Source organism: Pelophylax lessonae (assembly GCF_965119305.1).
Source record: "Pelophylax lessonae genome assembly, chromosome: 6".
Classification (NCBI taxonomy): domain Eukaryota; kingdom Metazoa; phylum Chordata; class Amphibia; order Anura; family Ranidae; genus Pelophylax; species Pelophylax lessonae.
Window position 1 is genome coordinate 138,245,419 of NC_138773.1, and position 26,971 is coordinate 138,272,389.

The 26,971-nt window shown below is 49.1% G+C and overlaps 1 protein-coding gene across 2 annotated transcripts in view; it reads left to right on the plus strand.

Moving 5' to 3' along the window:
• GSPT1 (G1 to S phase transition 1) overlaps positions 1-26,971 on the plus strand; it is a 673,262-nt gene that overhangs the window by 539,118 nt on the left and 107,173 nt on the right. For both annotated transcript variants that reach the window (XM_082261298.1, XM_082261299.1), the window contains one exon: positions 15,398-15,571. In XM_082261298.1, coding sequence (XP_082117424.1) covers positions 15,398-15,571 — 174 coding nt within the window. The remainder of the gene's footprint in view (positions 1-15,397; positions 15,572-26,971) is intronic.

Below are 26,971 nucleotides of genomic sequence, written 5' to 3' on the forward strand. Positions count from 1 at the left end.
AGATGGGAAGTTGAACACGGACTCTCTAGCTTGTATTGGCTGTTCCATGATTGCCCTGCACGTCACAAGGATTTTATGACAGCAACCGGTTGTAAAACTCCCATGCTTAAATTTTGTAAGCACCAGTGGATTGAGAATGTCAATGTTTCAGAAAGAAGATTGCTACTGTGGCCACACGTCAAACAATACATCGAGATGGTAGAGAGAGGGAAACTACCCAATCCAAAAATAGTCATTTGAAGAGGTGAAAATGCGCTGTGCTGATCCTCTCTTCCCAGTGAAAGTGGGAATATTCAACAGCATTTGTTAGAGGGGGGATGGGTGTGCTGATAGTGTGTTGAAGCTGCTCCCGGTATTCAGTGCTTGATGAATAAAATGAATTCTAATGTGTGGGGTGCGCTAAACAACAATATGTATATGTGAATAAAAATTAACATATATCAAAACTATGAATATACAAAGTATTCGTGAAAATCAATATGTGCAAAAACATAAAAGTTCATAAATGTCCATAAGTAAATAATGCAGGTGAGTAGAAAAACTGGATTCTATTCCAAATTGAGTGTATCCACCACCGAGTGAAATTCTTCCTTACCAAACGGAAACAAATAAGGTGCAAATATATATATTCATGTGCTAAACAAAATCCAATCTCCTTGTGAGCAAAACAAACACCTCGTGCAAACCACCTAGAATTAGCCTCTTACCAGATGGTAATAGGTATACACTTATTTCAGTGAATCCACAGCCTCGCTTCCTCTTTAAAATCCTGGAGTTTATCGCAGCAGCCACGCTGACATTCTAGCTCTACCAGATGGCAATCAGTTGCGCTTGTGTCAGCAAAGAAACACTGTTTGCTCCTTCCTTTAAGGCTCACAGATCCACCGTGTAATAAAGGCAAAGGGAGGACTGATAGTGTATTACCCTTGAGATTTTATATTAATGTCATGACATTAACTCCGCGTAACTCAAATGAGAAGGATGTTGCACATACTTGTTGAGGCTAAACATGTAAATGAGGCAGTGTGCGACGATATCCTTAGGGAGTTTAGAGAGTTTTGTGATTTGGCTGCTCTTCAGGTAAAGTTCAGGGAATTTGACCCCAAAACTGCTCGAGTGGACATCCTGCTGTATGAGACAATGGGAACAAAACCATCACTTTCCAGAGTGTGGAATGCGGTGAAGCTTCTTCTTGTGTTATCGCATGGTCAGGCAAGCGTTGAAAGAGGTTTTTTCAATCAACAAAGAATTAATAGTTGAGAATCAGAGGGAGAGATCTCTGGTGGCTCAGAGGCTTATTGTTGACCATGTCAGATCTGTAGGGGGCATAACCAAGGTAGAAATCACAAAGGAGCTGCTCCTTTAAGCTGCAGGAGCCAGGCAGAAGTACCATGGGTACCTGGATGAAGAAAAGAGAAAGAACAAGCTGTTGACTTAAAGAGGAAGGCTTTCACAGATGAACTGGAAGATTTGAAAAAGAGGGCTAGGATGGAGGCGGACATTTGTGCTCTCGAGAAATCAGCGGATGAATATGCTGAAAAGGCTGAATCTTCAGGCAATCTGACCTTTATCAGCAAATCCAACAGTTTCCGCCGTACTGCAAAAGAAAAGAAATATTCTCTGCTGAAAATTGTAAAACCGATTGATGAGAAGCTTTCAGAAATGAAAAATTAAATGGTGTTGATTGTTTTTTGGCAATGTTTAAGTTAACTTGTTAAAGACTGTTATCGGGTCAATTTATGGCACTTTAAGTTCAGAACAGTGTTGCTGGACAATTTATTTATTTTTTAGTTGCTTTCCCTTGATTTATGTTATATCTCCTGTGCATTACGTTAATCCATTTCTAAGCGGTTTTTAGGGTTTATGTTATGAAACGTTACTACTGTGCAAGCGTTATTTAAATAAATATTTCATATTCCACTGTACACTACAAAGCTTGTCATTTATATTAGTAAAAATATGCTGGGTGTGACATAGATTTTCTTATTATTTAACATGTATACATAGACATTTCATGAAACATCAGGTCATGAATATTTACGTGAAGTCATGAAAAAGTCATGGAATTTTATTGGTGAAAATGTGTATGAACCCTGTACAGGGGGCCGTCCCTCTGGTCCAATACCCCAATCTAGCTGCATTCCCAATTAAGTTTGTCTCTGTAGCATAGGAGTAGGCTGGCTGTTCCCTGGCTGGGGCTGCAGTCTAAGCCTTTTTTCTTGTTTTTTTTTTTTTCTCTAAGAAAGTGTTTTTTCTTTACAATGATAGCTTTTTATTTGTTCCTGCGCTTAGTTAGTCGGACTTCGGAAGACTACAGCGTTTGCGGAGCTGGGAATCGCACTGGTTGTCCTAGAGCAGGGGTAATGAATTAAAATTCAAGGAGGTCCGGTTGCTAAAATTTTCTTTGGGCCGAGGTCCGAATCTGAAGTCTTTGCTATGACTCAGAAAGAATGGCAAAACAAAACGTGTCCATCAGCGTTGCTCTTAACATAAAATATGCCCATCCGAGTGCCCCCTAACATAAAATATGCCCATCAGAGTGCCCCCTAACATAAAATGTGCCCATCAGAGTGCCCCCTAACATAAAATTTGCTCATCAGCGTGACCCTTAACATACAATAAGGGACACGCTGATGGGCATATTTTATGTTAGGGGGCACTCAGATGGACACATTTTATGTTAGGGGGCACTCTGATGGGCACATTTTATGTTAGTGGGCACTCTGATGGGCATATTTTATGTTAGGGGGCACTCTGATGGGCATATTTTATGTTAGGGGGCACTCAGATGGACACATTTTATGTTAGGGGGCACTCTGATGGGCATATTTTATGTTAGGGGGCACTCTGATGGGCACATTTTATGTTAGGGGGCACTCTGATGGGCACATTTTATGTTAGGGGGCACTCTGATGGGCACATTTTATGTTAGGGGGCACTCTGATGGGCACATTTTATGTTAGGTTGCACTCTGATGGGCAAAACAAAACGTGTAAATCAGCGTTGCTCTTAACATAAAATATGGCCATTAGAGTGCCCCTTAACATAAAATATGCTCCTCAGCGTGCCCCTTAGCATTAAATATGCCCATCAGAGTGCCCCTTAGCATAAAATGTGTCCATCAGAGTGCCCCTTAGCATAAAATATGCCCATCAGAGTGCCCCCTAACATAAAATGTGCCCATCAGCGTGCCCCCTAACATAAAATGTGCCCATCAGCGTGCCCCCTAACATAAAATATGCCCATCAGAGTGCCCCTTAGCATAAAATAGGCCCATCAGCGTGACCCTTAACATAAAATAAGGGGCACGCTGATGGGCATATTTTATGTTAGGGGGCACTCTGATGGGCACATTTTATGTTAGGGGGCACTCTGAAGGGCACATTTTATGTTAGGGGGCACTCTGATGGGCAAAACAATACGTGTAAATCAGCGTTGCGCTTAACATAAAATATGCCCATTAGAGTGCCCCTTAACATAAAATATGCCCATTAGAGTGCCCCTTAACATAAAATATGCCCTTTAGAGTGCCCCATAACATTAAATATGCCCATTAGAGTGCCCCTTAACATAAAATAAGGGGCATGCTAAAGGGGCACATTTTATGTTTAGGGACGGCACTCTGATGGGCACATTTTTTTTTATGGGGCACTCTAATGAGCACTACAAAATATGCCCATCAATCTGCAGACTTTTAAAACCTCCCATCCGCTTTAAGTGCATCTATGGCCACATTACATTCTCCCCTTGTGCTCCACATACCTGGAGCCAGGAGCCGAGCCAGAAGCCGCGAGCAGGGGGGCGGGGCGCGCACATAATGTCACGCCCCAACTCGCTGCCTGGCTGAATGGGAGCCGCAGTCAGGAGCGGGGGGCGGGGCGCGCGTGTGACGTCACGCCCCTACTCGCGGCCCGACAGGACACCGGCCGGGAGCCGCAGCGCGCACACAGTACGTCAGTGGTTGCTGGGACACCCGCGGTCCCAGCAAACCATTGAATCAATACAGGAGGCGGCCTCGCGGTCCGGGTGAAAGCATCGTGCGGGCCGCCAATGGACCGCGGGCCGCCATTTAGTGACGGCTGTCCTAGAGCCTTATGGAATCCCAGCCTGCCATCGAGCGTTAGCAGGCTATGCGTACGGCCCAGGTCTGGCAAACGACCATGTCCCTGTCCTCAGGGACGAGCCTGCGATGTCTCAAATGCGGTACGCCGCGTGTTGCTAGCGTCCCTTTCGGCTGACGGCACCAGCACCCATAGTGGGAGGCTTCCTGTCACAGATCGGTACCCACGTCTTCGCTGGACCGGTGAGTGCCATGCTACCCCTCTGTCTATTGCATTGTCTGTCGGGGTGTGTATGTGGGCCCTCTGTTTGAGGATAGCAGTTCTGTATGGATCTGTAATTTCCCCCTCATGTCAGTGCGGTCCCTGTGTGTCCCTTCCCGGTCCCTGTCGGGGCGCTGTGGCGGTTCTACCACTGTATGGGGGGTTGTGGGGGTCCCTGGGGTGCTTCGGCAACTATTTGGGTGTACAGACATGGTGTGTGGGGGGCGCAATCGGCGAAAAACCGTGCAGCCGCCATTTTAGGTGTGGGCAGGCTGTTTGGCCTCATTGTAAGGGCAGCAGCCATTTTCTGCAATACTGTTGGCGCCGAATTGGGCGCCATCTTTGTTGTGGGCACTATGTCTTTATGTGGTCAGTGGCCATTTTTCCAGAGCTTTCTACATAGACTTGTATTGGCAACCATTTTTTTTGTGGCTTAGGGCTGTGTTCTGTCTCGAGATGTGGGGTCATTTCCTTTCTTCTCACATGCAGATCGAGCTGGCAGCGTGTGGCAAGTATAGCACACTTTTTGGGGTGATTTTATGGTGCTTCCTGGCCTGCATTCCTGCTACCATTCATTTCCCTGCAGTTTCCTGTAGCAGAGGACTTGTTCCTCATTGCGGTGGGAACCGCAGAAAATCGCCGATTTAAAGGGCCAGTGTCATTTAAATCTGAGATTGCTATTATGGAGTCCCAGGATAGCAAATTCCCCCCAGATCTGGTGGAGGGTTCAGGTACTCCCGAATCCTCTGCTATAGTCTCACTTACTGCTGCACTTGCAACTTAAGCGTCTAAAGTGGATTTGTTGATGTCTGACCGGTCTTCTAAGAAAAGGCCTATGCCCTCTGTCTTCTGATTCAGAGCCAGATTTGGTTGCCACGGACTGCGTACCCCCTGAGGGGTCTCAGTCCTCTCAGTCGGATGTGGAGGAGGATTCTCCCTCCGGATCAGCAAGAGAACGCGCTGCAATGTCTGCGCTTATTAGCTCTGTGAAAGACACTTTAAATTTGGATGAGGAGTCCCACCTGTCGGGTAAGCGGTCTTCCTTTGGGACCCGCAAAGCCCAGAAGTCCAGTCAGGTTTTTCCCTGTCCGCGGAGTTTCACGATACCGTGAATGACCAGTGGCGCAATTTAAAACGTAATTTTGTGGTGCCCAAGAGATTTCAGTACCGTTATCCCTGCGGATCCGGTGGATTCTCGCTGGACTGCGGCTCCTAAAGTGGACCACACTGTGTCCAGGTTGAATAAAGCCACTTTAATGCCCGCAGAGGATTCTCCGGTGTTTAAAGACCCAGCGGATAAGCGGGTGGAAACTCTTACCCGCCACATCTACCTGGTCGCGGGTTCCTTACTGAAACCCGTATTCTCTTCCGTAATGGTCTCTCAGGCTGTTGTGGAGTGGGCCAAGGTGCTTAAGCGCACTCTAATTGCTGACTCCGCCCCTCCTGCTACTCTGGAGATGGTGGATCAAATTGGTCAGGCTGTTTTATACCTGTGTGACGTGGCCTTGGATGAGGCCCCTTTAGTCACACGACTGCCTGCAGTCGCAGTTACGGTTTGTCTGATCGTTTGGTTAAAAAGCTGGTCGGCCGACCAGTCTTCCAAGAAGGCGGTGTCTGACATCCCTCCCTTATGCAGGGAATCTTCTTTTGGTGAAGGGGATCACAAGGGGGCAAGAGCACCCTGCTGCCTCAGGTGTCCCGGGGCAAGTCCTTCCGCGCTAAGCGGGGCCCTTCCTTTAAACCTAACCAGGGGACCTTTCGTGCCTTCAAGGCACATGACAAAGGTAAGGCCTTCAAGGCCTCTGGTGGCCAGAAGAACCCTTGGGCGGGCAAGTCTAAAACTGCCCACGCTGGCACGGTGGCTCAGTCCGCTTTGACCTGAAGGGGCGCCCTCACCCGTTTTAGGGGTAGGGGGACGTCTGCACTGTTTTCCCGAACCTTGGCTGGCCAAGATTGAGGACAGGTGGGTTCAAGAACTCATTCGTTCAGGGTACAAGGTACAAGATCGAGTTTCGATCATGCCCATCAGACAGATTCTTTCCCTCAAATCTCCAGTTGACCCCAGATTGTTTCCGAGATCTCCATCGGGTGGTTCAGGATCTCCTCGCCCAAGGGGTAGTTGTCCCGGTTCCACACCGGGACAGGTTTCGGGGTTTTTACTTGAATCTGTACACAGTGCCCAGAAAAGAGGGCAAGGTGCGTCCGATTCTGGACTTAAAGATTCTGAACCACTTTGTGTGGGTCCAGAAGTTCCGAATGGAGTCCCTCCAGTTGGTGGTGGCATCACTGAGTCTTGGAGATTTCCTGGCTTCCATCGACCTCAAGGATGGGTATCTACACATCCCTATATACGAGGGTCATCATAGGTGCCTCCGATTCGCAATAGCGTAGGAGCACTATCAGTTTGTGGCGTTGCCTTTCGGCCTCACTTCGGCTCCAAGGGTGTTTACCAAAGACTTGGCTCCTGTTCTAGCCTTGCGGGTACAGGGGATTGCCATCCTCGGTTACCTGGACGATCTCCTATTAAGGTCGAGCTCCAGTGCCACTCTGTTGCGCGATCTGTCGATCACGGTTCAGACGCTCCAGGAGTTCGGGGGGACCATCAATTTTCAGAAGTCGACCTTGTCCCCTTCTGTTCGTCTCCCTTACCTGGGGATGATTCTAGACTCCGCCCAGGCTAATGTCTTTCTTCCGGAGGACAAACTCCGGATCCTGCAGGACGAGGTCAGGTCCCTCAGGGACAACGAGTCGTCCTCGCTTCGGACCTGCATGCGGTCTCTGGGCTTACTGGTGTCTGCTTTCAAGGCGATCCCATTTGCTCAGTTTCACACGAGATCTCTTCAAGCGGAGATTCTCGCCAGGTGGGACAGACGTCCTCACTCTTTGGAAAGGAGGATTTCTTTGAGCCCCCACAAGAGATCGGATCTTCTGTGGTGGCTCCAGTCTCCGGCTCTGACGGTAGGCAAGTCCTTTCGACCATTGCTATGGACTGTGGTCACCACTGATGCCAGCCTGTCGGGTTGGGGTGGGGTTCTGGGCAATTTGTCTCCCTAGGGCATCTGGTCGAAGGGAGAATCCTCCCTGCCGATAAATGTCTTGGAACTGCGAGCAATCAGGCTCTGTTTGCTCCGTTGGTCGGATCTTCTGCGGGGCTGCCCAGTGCGGGTGCAGACGGACAACGCCACTGCGGTGGCTTACATCAATCACCAAGGGGGCACCAGGAGTGCCCGGGCGGCCAAGGAAGTGGCCGAGATTCTGTCCTGGGCTGAAACGCTGGTCCCGGCGATTTCGGCAGTTCACATTCCAGGTGTGGAGAACTAGCAGGCGGACTATCTGAGTCGCCAGACTCTGGACCAGGGAGAATGGTCCCTACACCAGGAGGTGTTTCAGATGGTGTGTGCGCGGTGCGGATCCCCGGATGTGGATCTGTTCGCATCTCGGCTCAACAACAAGGTGGAAAGATTTGTGGCTTGCACGCGCGACCCTCAGATGCGTTGGTGGTGCCCTGGCACCGGTATCACCTGATATACGCATTTCCACCGATTCAGTTGTTATCCAGATTCCTTCGCAGGTTGGTGATTCTAGTGGCACAGACTGGCCGCGCCAGTCTTGGTACACGGACATCATGCAACTGGTCGTCGAGCCTCCATAGCGGCTCCCACTACAAGACAATCTTCTGTCTTAGGGGGCGATTTTCCATCCTGCTTTACAGTCGCTGGCTTTGACGGCGTGGCTGTTGAAAGCCAGGTCTTGAGAGACAGAGGTCTCTCATCGGCGGTCATTCCTACCTTGCTCAAGGCCAGGAAGGCCTCGTCTGGTAGGATTTATTATCGTACCTGAAAGGCTTATTTTGCCTGGTTTGAATCGCAGGGGTTTCATCCCCGTTCCTTTTCGGTGGCGAGGGTGTTAGCCTTCCTGCAAACTGGTGTGGAGCAGCGTCTGGCGCTGTACTATTAGGGGCCAGTTATCTGCGCTGGCCATTCTTTTTCAGCGCCCTCTGGCGTCGAATTCCTTGATCCGCACTTTCATTCAAGGGGTGCATCATCTGGCTCCCCCTAGGAGGGCACCATTGCCTCCTTGGGACCTGAATTTGGTTTTGTCCGTTTTGCAACGTCCTCCCTTTGAGAACTCTTGGGAGATTCCTCTGCCGGTGCTGTCACGGAAAGTTGTCTTTCTGGTGGCGGTCACATCTGCTCGCAGAGTGTCGGAGTTGGCAGCCATGTCTTGCCGCTCCCCCTATCTGGTTGTTCATAGGGACAAAGTGGTCTTGCGACCTCATCAGTCCTTTCTTCCGAAAGTGGTTTCAGATTTCCATCTCAACGAGGACGCTGTGTGCGAAGCCTAAGCATCCTAAGGAGTTTTCCTTGCTCTCCTTGGATGTGGTAAGGGCGATCAGGGTTTACCTGTCGTCTACTGAATCCTTCAGAAAGTCGGATTCTCTATTTGTCCTTCCTGAGGGACCTCGGAAGGGTACGTCTGCGTCTGCGGCAACCATTTCAAAATGGATCAGGCAGACGATTGTGCAGGCCTATTCAATTAGGGATCAGGTTCCACCTTGGTCCCTGTCTACCAGAGTGATTAGTGCGTCTTGGGGCTTCTGCCATCAGGCGTCTGTGACTCGGGTGTGCCGTGCATACCTTTACAAAATTTTGCAAACTTGATGTCTTGGCAACAGCGGATGCCTCTTTTGGCCCCAAAATTCTGAGTGCAGCAGTGCTTTAGGGGAGACATGGTGGTTTTAGCCTGTCTCCTCCTGTTGGGTTTTTTTCCCCTTGTTTATTTTGCTTTCCTGGGTTTGTTCGCTCCAGTTGAGCGAACCGGTTACCCAGTGTTTTACCTTTCTGGTTCAGAAGAGGTTCTTTTCTCTGACCTGGGTGCTGCGTTTCCTTTTTGATGGTTACGTTTCCCACCCCTCCCATCTACACTGCTTTAGGACGTCCCAGACGTGCAGATTGTATGAGTGGTCGGCGACTGTCGGAGGACTCGGAGAAAAGAATTTTACGGTAAGTTCTTAAAAAAATTCTATTTTTCCTACCCTGTGCTTCCGGTACACCGAATACCCTTGGATATTGGCCAGCCAGTCATGTGAGGGGTCGAACCAAGTTTCCGTTATTCCCACAAGGTCTATGTCCTCATGTACTAACATTTCCAACTCATCCATTTTATTAGCTAGGCTCCTGGCATTTGCATATACCCCTCTTAGTTTTCTGGAAGTTGATAGTGACTGGTGATTATTTTTATTCCTGTTTGGTCTGAGGTTTTCCAGCACAGACCCCCAATTGACGTTATAGAACTACTGTCGCTGCAGAGTCCAATACTGCCTTCTGTCCATTGCTCCCTCCTGACTGACTCTACTTCTGAGCCCTCCCCCCCCCCCCCCGTCTCCTAGTTTAAAAGCCCCTCCAACTTGGTGGCCATCTTTCTCCCCAAAAGAGCTGTGCTATCCCCATTAAGGTGCAGCCCATCCTTACTAAAGAGCCGGTAGCTGACTGAGAAGTCAGCCCAGTTCTCCAGAAACCCAAACCCCTCCTTCCTACATCAATTTCTCAGCCACTTGTTAAGTTCCCTAATCTCCTTCTGCCTCTCCTGTGTGGCTCGAGGTACCGGCAGTATTTCAGAGAAAACCACCTTAGAGGTCCTATTCCTCAATCTATTCCCTAAGTCCCTGAAATCATTCTTTAGGATCCTCCACCTTCCTCTTACTTGGTCATTAGTGCCCACATGCACCATGACTGCTGGGTCATCCCCAGCTCCGGCCAATAATCTGTCTACCCGATCTGCGATGTGCCGAACTCGCATGCCCGGTAAACATACTGTCCGGCTACCGCAATATTTTCGACAGATTGCCCTCTCTGTCCTCTTGATGATTGAGTCCCCCCACTACCACAACCTGTCTAACCTTTCCTGAGTCTCGGCCCCCCTTCTTCCTGGAGCCACCACTCCCCTGGCAGCTGGGGGAGGGCGCCTGCTCCAGCAATGCCACCCCTGAGCGGATATCCCCCTCAACCTGCAACTTGGCAAGTTTGTTAGGGTGTACCAACTCAGGACTGGCACTCATCCCTCTACCCTTTCTAACGGTCACCCAACTGCCTACATCTGATGCCTGCGTCTCTACTTCTCCCACCTCTATGCTGGCCCCTGCCAGAGCCTGATGGGTAATGTCCAAGCTCCTTTCCAGGTTGTTGATGCTACGCAGTGTTGCCACTGTTTTCTAGATCCAGGATCTGGGCTTCCAGAGAAACAAGTCACACACATCTTGCACAGCAGTATTCGCTCTTGATTGGTTCATCAAGGAACGCATACATGGTGCAAGAAGGGCACTGAGTGGCATCCCCAATCCTGTTGGACATTATTACCCTCTACTCTATGGGGATAATTAGTAACGACCTGCTATTCCTTACCTACACTACCTCTATCTCCCCTGGTACTAAACCTGGGGTACTCACCAGTCGCTAAGATACTCACCAGTCCTCCCAGGCACTCGGTCGCAGGGCACGGTTGGTCGGTCGCAGGGCACGGTTGGTCGGTCGCAGGGCACGGTCGCAGGGCAAGGTCGGTCGGTCGCAGGGCACGGTGGGTCGGTTGCAGGGCACGGTCACTCAGCTCTCTCCCCCCGCCTTGTTTGCAGCTTCTGCTGCCTCACACACTGCCTCTGCTTCCAGGAACGGTCTCCTCCTCTGCTTCCGGTCACCTCCTCTCTCCACAGTACGGTGTCTGTCCTCTGCAGATGCTACCGCCGCTCACTGTCCCGGTCCCTGAGGTCCTCTGCACCCGTGCCCGGTTTCCTAGTGCGGCTCCCCCACACGTATCACCGGCGGCTCTTCCTCCACACAGCTCCCTCGCTGCTCGCAGCTGCTGCTGCTCTGCCCCCACACACACACACACACACACACACTGCTTCCAGGGAACGCTATCTCCTCCGGTTTCCGGGAGGAGGTATTGAATCAAAATCACATTGATATTAATTTTTGTTTTTTCTGTGCTGCATGATACAATTCAATATGATGAACTCTTAGATGGGCCCAAAGATTTGACGTATTTTTGCAGTTACTGATCCCATGCTTATGTTTGTACATGTGTTGCACACTGCTGCTTTTCCTGGAGATGGTTGAGACGAGAAATAGTCCCAGACCACACTTTTACTCTCTCTCTCTCTCTTCTCATCCATCTCCATTTCAACTTGAAAGACACAAAAAAGATTAAAGAAATGGCTTGCTGAAGTTGATGCTGCCACTGACACCCTGTTGTGGGTTGGTGGCTGACGCCTGGCAGTGTGGCTCGCTTGGTCTCACCCTGTTCTGGGTGGCTGGCTTGCAGGAACACTGTGGTGGCTCTGGCTGGCTTGGTGTCACCCTGTTATGGGTGGCTGGCTTGGTGACTAGTGTCACCTTGTTATTTGTGGCTGGCTTTCAGCAACAGTGTGATGCCTGGTTGGCTTGCTTGGTGTCACCCTTTTATGGGTGGCTGGCTTGCAGGAACACTGTGGTGAGTGGCTGGCTTGGTGTCACCCTGTTATGGGTGGCTGGCTTGCAGGAACACTGTGGTGGATGGGTGGCTGGCTTGCAGGAACACTGTGGTGGATGGGTGGCTGGCTTGCAGAAACACTGTGGTGGATGGGTGGCTGGCTTGCAGAAACACTGTGGTGGATGGGTGGCTGGCTTGCAGAAACACTGTGGTGGATGGGTGGCTGGCTTGCAGAAACACTGTGGTGGATGGGTGGCTGGCTTGCAGAAACACTGTGGTGGATGGGTGGCTGGCTTGCAGAAACACTGTGGTGTGTGGCTGGCTGGCTTGCAGGAACACTGGTGGATGGCTGGCTGGCTTGCAGGAACACTGGTGGATGGCTGGCTGCCTTGCAGGAACACTGTGGTGGATGGCCGGCTGGCTTGCAGGAACACTGTGGTGGCTAGCTGGCTGGCTTGCAGGAACACTGTGGTGGCTGGCTGGCTGGCTTGCAGGAACACTGTGGTGGGTGGCTGGCTGGCAGAAACACTGTGGTGGATGACTGGCTTGCAGGAACATTGGGGTGGGTGGGTGGCTTTCTTGCTGAAACACTGTGGTGGGAGTCTGGCTTGGGGGTCATCCTGTTGTGTGGGTGGCTGGCTTGCTGGAACACTGGTCACGGTGGGGGGTGACTGGCTTGGTGTCATCTAGGTGGCTGGTTGCTTGCTCGCTGGGCTGGCTCCCTGTTGTGGTGGGTGGCTGAGGCCAGGGCCTGTGGGTGGATGGGTGGCTGGCAGCGTGACCGGACTGCAGCGGACTGTAACACGAGGCTGTGGGAGGCAGTCTTAAGTGCAGCGTGCAGTGAAATGGTGTCATGTATGGGCCCCGCAGGCATGGGAGGCGGTGTTAGAAGACATAATGTTTGCATGCAACATACAAAATGACGTCACGAAAATATTGGCAATATCGGTAAATCAAAAGGCCGATTCCGATATATCAGGGAAAGTGCATATTAGCCCCCCGATATATCGGTGTTGCCGATAATCGGTTGATCTCTAATCCTTGTATTGCCCTTGTGTTTCCTATTTCTATGATTTATACTGAAACTAATTGACCTATGGTCACGGTTTCTTAAGTTGCCCTGTATTTCTATATCCATGATCAGGTCTGTATTGGTAAGCGGTAGGTCCAGTACCACATTGTTTCTTGTCTGTGCGTTCACCATCTGACCCATGAAATTGTCCTGTAAAATATTTAGGAACTGCCGAGCTTTGAATGAATGCGTGGTTCCTTCTGCCCAGTCTATATCTGGATATTTAAAGTCCCCCATTAGAATTACGTTTCCCATCTTTGCTGCCATTTCAAGCTGTGATAGAAGGTCCGTCTCCCCGCTCCTCCCTCTGGTTTGGGAGCCAATATCATACGCTCAATATTACTTTTCCCCATAGTGCCTTCCCTTTGAAGTTCAACCCATAGGGATTCTACCTCCTCCTTAGCTCCGTTTGCGATGTCATTTCTCCTATTTACCTGTACACTGTTCTTAATATACAGACATATCCCTCCCCCTTTTTTTACCTTCTCTATCTTTGCGATATAGGGAATATCACTGAATGGTCGCCAGCCAATCATGAGAGCTGTCAAACCAAGTCTCTGAAATTCCCAACAAATCTAAATCCTCCTCATACATTAGCAGCTCCAGCTCTCCCATCTTTTTGGCCAGGATTCTAGCATTGGTATACAAGCCTCATAATTTTGTCTTGGGATTTTTTCCCTATACCCACCTTGGGTTTAGGAGCTCTGAACACCCTACAGCTAATGTCCCCATTTGTGCCCGCTGAACCTTGCTCCCCCACTGGCTAATTCTAAAACTGTACATTCCCTCCCATCACCTAGTTTTAAAGCCCCTCTAGCTTGTTGGCCATATTTCTCCCAGTACGGCTGCACCCTCCCCATTTAGGTGCAATCCGTCCCTACTAAAGAGACTGTAGCTGTACCACATGTGAGAGATCGCTGCGATTTTCAGAGCGAGAGAATTAATTCTAGCAAAAGACTTCCTCTGTAACTCTAAACTGGTAACCATTACAACATTTTAAAGCCTCACCTATGGAGATTTTTAAGTACCGTAGTTTGTCGCCATACTACGAGCGTGCTTAATTTTAAACCGTAACATGTTGGGTATCTATTTAGCGTGACATCATCTTTCACAATATGCAAAAACATTGGGCTAACTTTACGATTTTAGTTTTTTATTTTTTATTTTTCTTTATTTCAGTGAAGTGTATTTTTTCCCAAAAAGTCGTGTTTGAAAGACTGCTGGGCAAAGACCGCGTGACAAAAAAATATTGCAATGACCGCCATTTTATTCTCCTGAGTCTTCGCTAAAAAAAAAAATATATATATATATATATATATATATATATATACATGATCTCCCAAACGGGAGTACACCCCACACATTTTTGTAAATATTTTATTCTATCTTTTCATGTGGAACAAAAGGAGGTGCAGCGCTAAAGAACATATAAAAGCCAAAGTATATATATATATATATATATATATATATATATATATGAATAATAAAAAGTTCATAAAAAAAACGTGGTCGATAATGTAGTCCATACAGGATATTCAAATGGGGTGAGAAAGGTCAAAGTGCACTACTGTGGAGAAACCTTCACCAGTATTCAACCCCACAACTAATGAATCCTGTGCAGTGGATGGTGAAAATCAGAAACACTGTAGAGGAACCTTCACCAGCACCCAATTAGTTAGTTGCTTACCAGAGGCCATAGACCCCCATCACAGAGATCTATATCAGCTTGTTGGAATCCCCTGTCTCAAAGCAAAGTCTCATCAGGATCTTGGAGGGATGGACTGTGTTCCCCTTGAAGTCTATCCCCTAGTGCAGTGGTCCTCAACTCCGGTCCTCGGGGCCCACTAACAGGCCAGATTTTAGGTATTACCTTGGGGAGATGCAGACTAGAATACTGCAATCACTGAGCAGCAAATGATATCACCTGGGATGTATTTCAGTTATCTTGCAAACCTGGCCTGTTAGTGGGCCCTGAGGACCAGGGTTGAGGCCACTGCGCTAGTGGATCTCACAGATACATTATCACACAGATGCATATGTGGAAATAACATGATTTCTCATAGTGTAGCAATTTGTAACAAATTTTATTAAAATAAACAGTAGCCACTCAAATGGTATAATTGAACACAGCACGGGTCCTATATATAGACATCCACTTGTGCGGTGTGTAAGAGCATGAGGGAGACAGCCAGATCCCAGCCAGCGCGAACCACAAGAATGTCCCGAGTCCGGCCGATTCCCCTACCGGTTTCGTCATGAAGTGACGGGGTGTGGCTTAAAGACGAGGGACTTCTCATTTATCTGGCTGAGTGTGGGTGGGAGGAACGTAATGCATTCCAGCTCCCTTTGCCACCCACTGCATTTATTACTACACGATATGAACATGTTTTGGATGGGTTTTGTATTGTTTTTCTTTAGCAACTGAAGTGTGCTTCAACACGCAAACTTTCATTTGTGCATCAAAAAAAAAATGTGTGCAGCAGTCAGCTCCATACTTCAGTATTTAACTTTGACTTCCTTGTGTCATCTTTCCATGAAGCACAATGTTGAAGTCCTGGGCATTCTGTCTGATGAAGTAGAGACGGAGCTTGTTGCCCCTGGAGAAAATCTGAAGATTCGACTCAAAGGCATTGAGGAGGAGGAAATTCTTCCAGGATTTATACTCTGTGACCCAAACAACCTTTGTCATTCTGGACGCACATTTGATGCCCAGGTAAAAACTCATGATTTGCAAATTAAATTTAAAGGAAACATCCTGAGAGAAATACAGGGTCTACAATGCTTGATGCTCTATTGATAGTCACTTTGTTCACCTTTCCTCGTCAGTTCAGCATAGATTGACATTTTTGCAAATTCATTAGTGTTCAGATCCCTGTAGACAGCAAGCAAGTCAGAATATAAGAATACAAGTGAAACCATTAGAATGTGTTATTTGTGTAGATGAGAACAATTTTGTGGCTTATAAATGTCATCAGCTCTGTCAGCCGAGCAGTAAGTAATTAAACCAGAAGATACAATCTTCAAATACAGAACCAATATAGGGATTCCAGTTTATTCCAGTATTATAATCAGACGGTTACTGATGTGCATCGGGTAACATTTCCATACACGCAATGCTGAATGTATTTACAAATATAAAGGAAAGGTGGGAGAGCAATAAAAGCCAAAGAGAGGCTGAAAAAGTAATGGCTAAGTCTAGCTTGGAGGTGAGAAAAAAGCCAGAAGAGGAGTTTGGAAAAAGGAAAGTACAAAAAGAATTACCAAGAGTAGAAGAGCATATTACAGAAAAGATCCTTTGAACACACCAGAAGCCTATAGGGATTTGCCCTTTGCACTTTTTACCTACTGAAAGTTTTTTTACCACACTAACCCTTTCGTCCAAACTTTATATATCACAATTATTAAAGGGAAAAAAAAAAAAGGTATAAAGAAAAAATGGTGAAAAAATCACTTGTAGGTTTATACTTTGTGCTAAAGGGTTTTGCTCCTTTTTTTTTTTTTCCATTGAGGGACCCAGGAAAGCTTTTACTTTTGGGTTATACTGCCACCTACTGGGAGATTGGACACTGGCAAACTGTAGGCCAGCTCAGGATAACACTTTCCTCCACTAGCAAGCGCCAGGTTTAGGGTGACCAAAGTTTTTTCAAAGAGGGCCAGATTTGAAGTAAACATGCGTGAGGGCCGACCATTTTGCCTGACATTCTTTGGCCCATTAAAATTAAATGCAAATTAGCTATTTCTCTATCGTTCGACAGACGCTGCTCCAAATCCTCTTCGACCATTGGGTTATGCTCCTCCAATCAGGAATAGGCACTAGGCAGGAAAAAGCTTTACCACGCCTATGGGGGCTGTCCCTGCAGGCATAACCCCACACACTCTACTACAGCGGTCTTGGCTATTAATAAAGAAAATTGTTATTTTATGTTTTTTTTTTTTTTTTTCACTGGTTAGAGTTCCTGGAGAACCACAAGCAACTGCTGGCTGCGGTTTCAGAATGCATAATCTAGGTCCTTATGGTCACCCAGCCTGGCCAACGAGCGTGAGCAGGTTATAGTCCAGAACTAGGCCTCGCCAGGACAGAGTCCTGATGAATGGGGACGAGCCTGCGAGTGGACAAGTCTCGCTGGGACGCGATCGACCCTGAGTCACAGCATACCCCCTGGCTGGCAGCACCCCCACCCCGGGTGGGAGGTGGTCTGTTAGGAGTGGCGTCCACCTGGTACCGTGGTATAGTAAGTAATACTGTCTCCCCAACCCTCTGGCGGTCTCGGGGTGGACGTGGGGCTCCCTCCTTTCCCCTGGCCTCTGGGATACTAGGCCTACCCCCTCCACTTTTCCCTTACCCATAGTACATCCTACCTTCAGGGGGCAGAATTGGGGCCGCAGCAGCTTTTTTTCTCCAGGGGTGGCCTTGTCCTATTGGCGTCTCTTCCTAGGGCCCCTCTGATGCCTCGTCTGGGACCCCTTCGGCGGGTCCGGGAGACCGCATACCGCGCAGTGGAGGCCACAATTTTGCTGTAGATTAATGCTTTTTTATTCTGCCATTGAATTGCATGGGCAGCAAATTTTTTGTTCCCCATAGGAATGCATGGGGCGGCCATTTTCTTGTAGTCCAGAATGCTGGACACGTGAATGGCATGTAATTTGAGAACTCTATCTAGGACAGGCTGGCTTGTCATTTCCTGTGAAGGAACATTTTACTTTCACTTTCACAAGTTCATGCTGGCAGTCTCCTGAGCGGTCTGGTAAAGTTTTCTGACTTCCATTGTAGGTTTTACTCACCCACTCTAGCGGCTTGTTTTGGATTGGGTTCAGGTGTACCACTATTTTAGTGGTGAGATCGCGATTGACTTTTAAAGTGATAATGTATCTTTATTCATATCAGTGTAATGTGGAGTCCCAGGGTACTATTTCACCTACAGACCCTCTAGGAGTGGCTGTGGAACCTTCTGGGTTGCAGCCCATGTCTATGCTTATGGCAGTCTTGGAAAGCCTTGTGTCTAAGGTAGATTTTGTATGTAAAAGCGTTGCTAGCCGCAGACGCCCTCTGCCTTCGCCTCCCTCGGTGGTTTCCTCAGATTCTGAGGGACCCTACCCTGAGGGGTCGATGTCGTATTCTGATGAAGAGGACCTGTCCTCGTCCGCCGCTGCGCGGGAACGCGTATTAGTGGAAGCACTTATGGTTTCAGTGCGGAAAACTTTAAAATTTGTCAGATGAATCGACAGTGTCGGGTTCGCAGTTGTCTTTTGGCTCCCAAAAATCGGGCATAGTGTTCTCTTGTCCAGAACTTTTTGACGGTATTGTCGATGAACAATGACGGCGCATCAAGCACATGTTAGTGGTGCCTAAGCGCTTTAAACGCTGTTATCCTTTTACAGATGCAGTTTGCACTAGGTGGACCGTTCCACCTAAGGTGAATCACCCGGTTTCCAGGCTTAATAAGTCTACTGTGGTTCCGGTGGACAAATGCCCGGGCTTCGCGGACCCTATGGATAGGCGAGTGGAGTCTCTATCCCACCATCTGCACATGCTCGCGGTTTCCGTTTTAAAACCAATATTTGTGAATATCATGGTTTCACAGGCGGTTACTGAATGGGTGAAGTTACTGAGAGGTAACTTGGAAGCTGAACAGCTCCCCCCCCCAGCGGTGCTGGAACTAACAGACCAGATGGCTCAAGCCAATGGTGTTCATGTGTGATGTGTCTCTGGATGCGGTTCCCCTAGTGGCCAGAGTGTCGGCAGTCGGGATTGCGATGATGTCGTTGAAAAGCTGTACTGCGGTCCAGGCTTTCAGAAAGGCTTTGACATTACTTCCCTATATGGGGGAGAGGTTGTTTGGACCCTTTCTGTATGAGTTGATCAAAGGCCTTACGGGGGGGGGGGGGGGGGGGAGTCTTCTTCCTCAGTCCTCTAAGGGCAAGGCGCCACGTCCTAGATGGGGGGGGCCTCCCTTCACTGCTCATGAGCGGCTCTTTAGTACCTCCGGGTCGCAAGGAAAAGGGAAGCCATTTAGGTCTTCTGGGAATGCCAAGAAACCATGGTGAGGTAAATCAAAGACTTGCCAGTCCGGATCCGTGGGCAAATTCTCGCCTGCATGAAGGTTCACCCGCTTCTTTCCGGAACCTTTACTTCCTTGATTCAGGACAAATGGGTTCACGAACTGATCCGATCAAAGTACAAGATCGAATTCCAGTCTCGTCTATCGTACAGACTCTTCCCGTCTAACCTGCACATTCTCTCCAGACCGGTTGAGGGATCTACAGGAGGCAGTACAAGATCTGCCTTTTGCAAGGGGTGATTGTAAACCAGTTCCCTCTCAAGTAAGCTTTTAAGGGTTTTATTCAAACCTGTTTACTGTGCCCAGAAAAGAGGGCAAAGTGCGTCCAATTTTGGATCTCAAGGCTCTGAACCGCTTTGTGCGGGTACAGAAGTTTTGCATGGAATCCATTTGAACGGTAGTGGCATCACTATACCAGAGAGACTTTTTGGCCTCCATAGATCTCATGGATGCATATCTACGCTGGTCACTAGCAGTGTCTATGCTTTGCAGTAGCAGAGCAACATTATCAATGTGTGGCGTTAGTTTGGTCTTGCCTCCGCTCCTAGGGTGTTTACCAAAGTACTGGCCCCGGTGTTGGCATTGTTGCGTCAACGGTGTATTGCAGCACTGGGGGATCTGGATGATCTTCTATTGAGAGTAGACTTTCATTCAGCCCTGATGGGACGACCTGACGATCACTGTCAGCTCCCTGCAGGAGTTCGTGTGGACCATCAATTTAAAAAAAAATCCAAAAGTCAAATCAATATTTACAAACCAGGCGCTCCTGGGATACTTGTTGGGTGGAGGGATAGAAGTAAGCCTGTGAGGCTCCCCAGAGGTTGTTCTGCTGTTAGCCAACTAATGGCTCAGTATAGAGATTTGCACCCAGTCCAGAAGTCAAAGCAATAATCACAAATCTGGCACTCCTGGGGTGCCTTTAGGGTGGAGGGATAGAAATAAGCCTGTGAGGCTCCCCAGCGTTTTTTCTCCTGCTAGCCAACGAGCATAGGAAGGGTGCTGATATGGATAAAAGTACATGAGGAAGGCAGCGCATGAACCACACCTGGATGCAATGGATAAGAAAGTCAGGTGAACATCCAGTATAGAAAGGGTTAACCGTTTATTGGCATTGATAACCGAAAAACAAAGTAAGTAAAATGCTTACATCCCCCTGGGCTGGAGTGGACAAGGGCACCTGGCAGCAAGCAACACAAGTGCGAGGAGGTCAGTCTCCCAGGACTGCTGAGCAGTGTGTGTACTAAGCCGGAAACCAGCTGGAGCGAGGATGAAAGGACTCTGTTGTAAGTTCCGTAGCGGTGACATCAGCCGGACAGGCGCCACTTGCGGGGAAGTACCAGGAACCAGAGCGGACCACAAGCTATATGGTTGCCATGACTACATGTTTCGCGCTATGTGCTTTATCAAGTCCTGGGAGACTGACCTCCTCGCACTTGTGTTGCTTGCTGCCAGGTGCCCTTGTCCACTCCAGCCCAGGGGGATGTAAGCATTTTATGTACTTTGCTTTTCGGTTATCAATACCAATAAACTGTTAACCCTTTCTATACTGGATGTTCACCTGACTTTCTTATCCATTGCATCACGGTGTGGTCCATGCGCTGCCTTCCTCATGTACTTAAAAAAAAAAAAAAAATACACCCTGATACCTTCCTTGAGACTGGCTTATCTGGTTCTGGCTCTGGATTCAGCCTTGGCGAGGGTCTTTCCCCGAACAAGCTGCAGAAGTTGCAGAGGGCGATTCGATTGTTTGCAAACAATCTGTCCTCTCCTTGCGAACTTGCATGCAGGCTTTGAGTCTGATGGTATCAACCTTCGAGGTGGTTCCGTTTGCTCAGTTCCCTACCAGACCTTTGCAAAGAGATTCTGGTCAAAAGGAACAAGGATCAAAAGTCTTTAGACAAATTGATTCGGTTGAGCCACAACACCAGATCTGCTCTGTTATGGTGGCTTCACTCTCCAGCATTATGCCAGGACAAGTCCTTCCTCCCCATTGTTTTGGATGGTGGTAACCATGGATGCCAGCCTGTCGGCCTGGGTGCTGGGGAAGTTCTGTGCCCGGGGAACCTGGACAGTAGAAGAGTTCAAACTACTGATAAATGTTTTGGAGCTCAGAGTAATAAAGCTTTGTCTGAGCCACTGGACGACTCCTCTGCAAGATTGTCCAGTTCGGATTCAATCGGACAATGCCACAGCTGTGGCTTACCTCAATCACCAGGGGGGCACCAAGAGTGTCTTGGCCGCCAGGGAGATAGCTGAAATTTTGGACTGGGCAGAACGGTTTGTCTCAGCCCTTTCTGCTGTGCACATCCCAGGTGTCGAACTGGCAAGTGGATTACCTGAGTCGTCAGGTGTTGGATCATGGGGAGTGGTCCCTACACACAGAGGTGTTTTCATCTCCTGTGATCCTCTGGCCGACGCCACAGATGCAGTGGTGGCTCCTTGGGGTCGGTATTGGCTGATTTATGGGATTCAGGTCATTCTGGTGGCTTCAGACTGGCCTCGCCAGTCTTGGTACGTAGACCTAGTAAGGTTGGTCGCCAATGCTCCATGGAGACTTCCTTTTGGGAAGATCTGCTGTCTCAAGGACCGATCTTCCATCCTGCTTTACAGGTGTTGAGGGATAGAGATCTTTTTGACTCGGTGATTTCTACGCTCTTGAAATTTTGGAAGTCGACTTCCAAGGAAGATATATCATTGTACATGGAAATCATACATTCCATGGTGCGAATCACTCAAGATGCCCCCTCGTTTGTTTTCGGTTGCTAGGGTTTTTGCCTTTCTGCAGAAAGGAGTTGAACAGCGGTTGGCTTTTGGCACTATCAAAGGCCAAGTGTCGGCCTTGGCAAAATATTTAATGACCATTATCTACGCATGCCTTGATTCATACCATCATTCAGGGAGTGCGCTGTATGGCTCCCCCTGAGATGGTCCCCCCGCTACCACCGTGGGATTTAAATCTGGTATTCTCTGTTCTTCAAAAGCCTCCTTTTGAGAACATTCGGGAGTTTCCTCTGCCTTCATGGTCTCAGAAGGTTGCCTTTTTGGTGGCTATCACTTCTGCCCACAGGGTGTCTGAATTGGCAGCGTTGTCCTACCTTTCACCTTATCTGGTGGTCCACAGAGATAAAGTGGTACTCCGACCAAATCAATCTTTTCTCCCTAAAGTGGTTTCTGATTTTCATTTGAATGAAGACATCGTGCTGCCTTCACTCTGTCCCAAGCCCAAGCATCCAAAGGAAATTTCCTTGCATTCTTTTGGATGTGGTTCGCGCGATCAGGGTTTACCTGGCGGCCACTGAGTCTTTTAGAAAGTCAGGTGGCTCTTTTTGTCCTTACAAAGGGACCTCGTAAGGGATTTGCTGCATCTGCTGCGACCATTTGGATCAGGCAGACAGTTGTTCAGGCTTATTCTCTAAAGGGTCAGGTTCCTCCTTTCCCAGTGAAGGCGCATTCTACTAGAGCGATGAGTGCCTCTTGGGCTTTTCGCCATCAGGCATCAATCAGTGAGGCAAGTTTGCAAGGCGGCAACTTGGTCGTCTGTGCATACGTTCACAAAATTCTACAAAGTTGATGTGTTGGCATCTTCGGATGCCTCTTTTGGCCGCAAGGTTATGCAGACTGCGGTTTAGAGAATCTTTTTTGTTCTCTGAGGGTGTTTGTTTTTCTAGATGAGCCTCAGTTGTTCCTGGTTGAGTTGCAACATACCTGGTTGGCTACGTTTAGCCTTTGGGGAGTTACGTTCTTCTTTGCATTGTCTTCCCACCCCTCATGGATGTACAGCTTTGGGACATCCCAAGATTTGGAGCTGCATCTTGTCGAACGATGGAGAGAACTGGATTTTTGTACTTAACCGTAAAATCCTTTTCTCTGAAGTTCGACAGCAGCACCCGCCCCTCTATTTCTGAGTGAATGGGTTTTTTTTGTCTTCTAAAGACTGCTTGCAAGAAAACTGGCTGCTGTAGCAGAGTGTGTGGGGTTATGCCTGCAGGAACAGCCCCTATTGTCGTGGTAAAGCTTTTTCCTGCCTAGTGCCTATTCCTGATTGGAGGAGCATAACTCAATGGTCTAAGCTATTTGGAGCTGCTTCTGTTGATGAACTTCAGAGAAAAGGATTTTACGGTAAGTACAAAAATCCATTTTCTCTTGCGTCGTCTGACAGTCGCCGCCCACTCATACAGTCTTCACTTATGGGCATTGACCTTTTATCCAAAGGAGCAAGCTAGGCATAAGACTTGTTAAAAACACAAACAATTTGCATAGACACACCTGTAGGGGGCTGTCCCACTGGTCCAATACCCCCCTGCTATTAGCATTCCCAACTCAGTTTGTCTTTTGCCTAGTTAGGAGTAAGATGGGCTTTGGGACCCTGTGCTGGGGCTACAGTCTCAGCCTTTTCTTCTAGCCTCCCCATTGCTTTCTATTGGCAACCATTTTTGCTTGGCCCGAGTCCTATTTAGCCTCTAGCGGTGTGACATCACCTTTATTCATGCAGCCAGATCGTTCAGCAAGCGTGGTAACTGTACAGCTACACTTCTGGGGGTCTTTTTCTGCTGTTTTTCAGGGGATATTCCTTTGCTATCAGTTATATTCCTCCTTGTGCGGTACCTCAGGCTAGTCCACATTGCGGTGGGTTTTGCCGCTATCGCAAATTTAAAGGGCCAGCGCCAAAAAGTTTTTATGGAGTTCCAGGACAGTCTCCCCAGCTTTGTTGGAAGATTCAGGTACACCTGAATCATCTGCGATTACTGCTGCACTTGTGACTTTAGCGTCCAAAGTGGATCTGTTGAAGTCTGAACGGGCTTCTAGAAAAAGGCCTAGGCTTTCTCACTCTTCTGATTCGGAGTCTGATATGGTTGCCATGGACAGCGTACCCCCTGAATGGTCTGTCGGAAGGGGAGGCGGAGGATGAGGAGGGGGATGATCGGGGGGGGGGGGCAGAGAACGCGCAGCTATGTCTGCGCTTATTCGGTTAAGGATACGATGAGCCCCACCCTCGGTAAGCGGTCTTCTTTTGGGACCCGCAGAACCCAGAAAGCAACACAAGTGTTTCCTTGTCCCGCTGAGTTTCACAGAACGGTGAACAAACAGTGGTGCAATTTGAAGCGCAATTTTGTGGTGCCAAAGCGGTTTCAGTACCGTTATCCTTTTGCGTTTCCTACGGATTCGCGCTGGACCGTGGCCCCTAAGGTGGATCACACGGTGTCCAGGTTGAACAGGGCCACTCTTATGCCCGCGGAGGATTCTCCAGTGTTAAGGGACCCTACGGATAGGCGGGTGGAATCTTACTCGCCACTCCTATATGGTGGCGGGTTCTTTGATGAAACCTGTTTTCGCCTCTGTCATGGTCTCTCAGGTTGTCGTAGAATGGGCCAAGGTGCTGAGACGCACCCTTGTGGCTGATTCCGCCCCTCCTGCTACTTTGGAGATGGTGGACCAGATTATTCAGGCTGTTCTATATCTGTGTGAGGCCCCTTTTAGTCTCACGAGTATCTGCTGTCGCAGTGATAATCCGTCGTATGGTATGGCTAAAGAGCTGGTCGGCTGACCAGACTTCCTGGAAGACGGTGTCTGACATCCCTTATGCGGAGAATCGCCTTTTTGGGGACTCCCTGGACGAATTGGTTAAGGGGGCCACTGGGGGCTAAAGCACTCTGCTGCCCCAAGCTCCCAAGGGTAAGTTTTTCTGCGGTAAGCAAGGCAAATCCTTGAAGGGCCATGGTGACCAGAAGAAGCCTTTGGCGGGCAACTCCAAAGCCGCCCACGCTGGCACGGCGGGCGGCCCAGTCCACCTCGACCCGAAGGGGCGCCCTCACCCGTTCCAGGGGTGGGGGGACATCTTCGCAGTTTTCCCGAACCTTGGCTGTTCCGGATTCAGGACAGGTGGGTTCAGGAAATCATTCGATTAGGATACAAGATCGAATTCCTATGGTGTCCAGCGGACAGGTTCTTTCCCTCAAATCTTCATTTGACCCCAGATCGTTTACAAGATCTTCAACGGGCGGTTCTGGATCTCCTTGCCCAGGGGGTGATGTCCCGGTGCCGCATCTGGACAGATTTCGGGGGTTTTACTCGAATCTGTTCACAGTGCCCAGAAAGGAGGGCAAGGTATGTCCGGTTCTGGACTTGAAGGCTCTGAACCGCTTTGTGCGGGTTCAACAGTTCCGTATGGAATCCCTCCGTTCAGTGGTGGTAGCCTCCCTGAGCCCGTGAGATTTCCTGGCTTCAATCGACCTTAAGGATGCGTATTTGCACATCCCCATATTCGAGGGTCATCAGAGGTACCTCCGATTCGCAATCGCAGAGGAACACTATCAGTTTGTGGCATTACCTTTCGGTCTCGCTTCGGCTCCAAGGGTGTATACCAAAGTGTTGGCTCCTGTTCTGGCCCTGTTGCGGGAGCAGGGAATTGCGATCTTGGAATACTTGGACGATCTCCTGTTAAGATCGAGTTCCAGCCCGAGTCTGTTGCGCGATCTGTCAACCAGGGTTCAGACGCTCCAGGAGCTCGGGTGGACCATCAACTTCAGAAGTCGACTTTGTCCCCTTCTGTTCGCCTTCCTTACTTGGGGATGGTCCTGGATTCTGCCCAAGCAAAAGTGTTTCTGCCGGAGGACAAACTCCGGACTCAAAACGAGATCAGGTCCCTCGGGGACAAAAAATCCTCATCGCTCAAGACCTGCATGCGATCCCTGGGGTTGATGGTGTCAGCCTTCGAGGCAATACCATTTACACAGTTCCACACACGATCTCTTCAAGCGGAGATCCTGGCCAGGCATCCTCATTCATTGGAAAGGAGGATATCTTTGAGTTACCAAGTCAGAGAAGAGAATCTTCTGTGGTGGCTCCAGTCTCCGGCTCTGATGGAGGGGAAATTCTTCCGGCCGTTGTTGTGGACAGTGATCACCACGGGCGCCAGCCTGTCGGGCTGGGGTGGCGTTCTGGGCACTCTGTCTGCCCAGGGCACTTGGTTGGAGGAGGAATCCTCCCTGCCGATAAACATCTTGGAACTGCGAGCGATCAGACTATGCTTGCTCCGTTGGTCGGATCATCTTCGGGGCCGCCCTGTGCGGGTGCAGACGGACAACGCAACTGCGGTGGCTTACATCAATCACCAAGGGGGCACCAGGAGTGCCCAGGAAGTGACAAATTCTGTCTTGGGCCGAGACACAGGTCCCGGCTATTTCGGCAGTTCACATTCCAGGTGTGGAGAACTGGCAGGCCGATTATCTGAGCCGCCAGACCCTGGACCAGGGGGAATGGTCCTTGCACCCGGAGTGTTTCAGATGCTGTGTGCATGTTGGGGATCCCCGGATGTGGCTCTGTTCGCATCTCGGCTAAACAACAAGGTGGGAAGGTTCATGGCAAGAACGCGCGATCCTCTGGCAGACGCCTCGGATGCGCTGGTGGTGCCTTGGAATTGGTATCGAATGATTTATGCCCCCCCCCCAATTCAGTTGTTGTCCAGGTTCCTTCGCAGGTTGGTCTCTGAACCGAAGTCGGTGATTCTGGTTGCCCCAGACTGGCCACGCCGGTCTTGGTACGCGGACATCATACAACAGATCATGTAAGATCTATTACCGTACTTGGAAGGCTTATTTTGCCTGGTGTGAATCAAGGGGCTTCCATCCTCGCTCCTTTTCGGTGGAGAGGGTGTTAGCCTTCCTGCAATCTGGTGTGGACCAGCGTCTTGCACTGACCACGATTAAGGGTCATTTGTCTGTACTGGCAATCCTTTTCCAGCTGCCCTTGGCGTCAAACTCTTTTTGATAGGCACCTTTATTCAAGGGGTGCGTCATTTGGCTCCTCCTAGGAGAGCGCCTTTACCTCCTTGGGACTTGAATTTGGTCCTGTCCGTTTTGCAACGTCCTCCTTTTGAGAACATCAGGGAAATTCCTCTGCCTGTGCTGTCACGGAAGGTTGCCTTTCTGTTGGCGATCACATCTGCCCGCAGAGTGTCGAAGTTGGCAGCCCTGTCTTGCCGCTCTCCTTATCTGGTTGTTCATAGGGATAAGGTGGTCTTGCGACCTCACTAATCTTTCCTTCCTAAGCTGGTA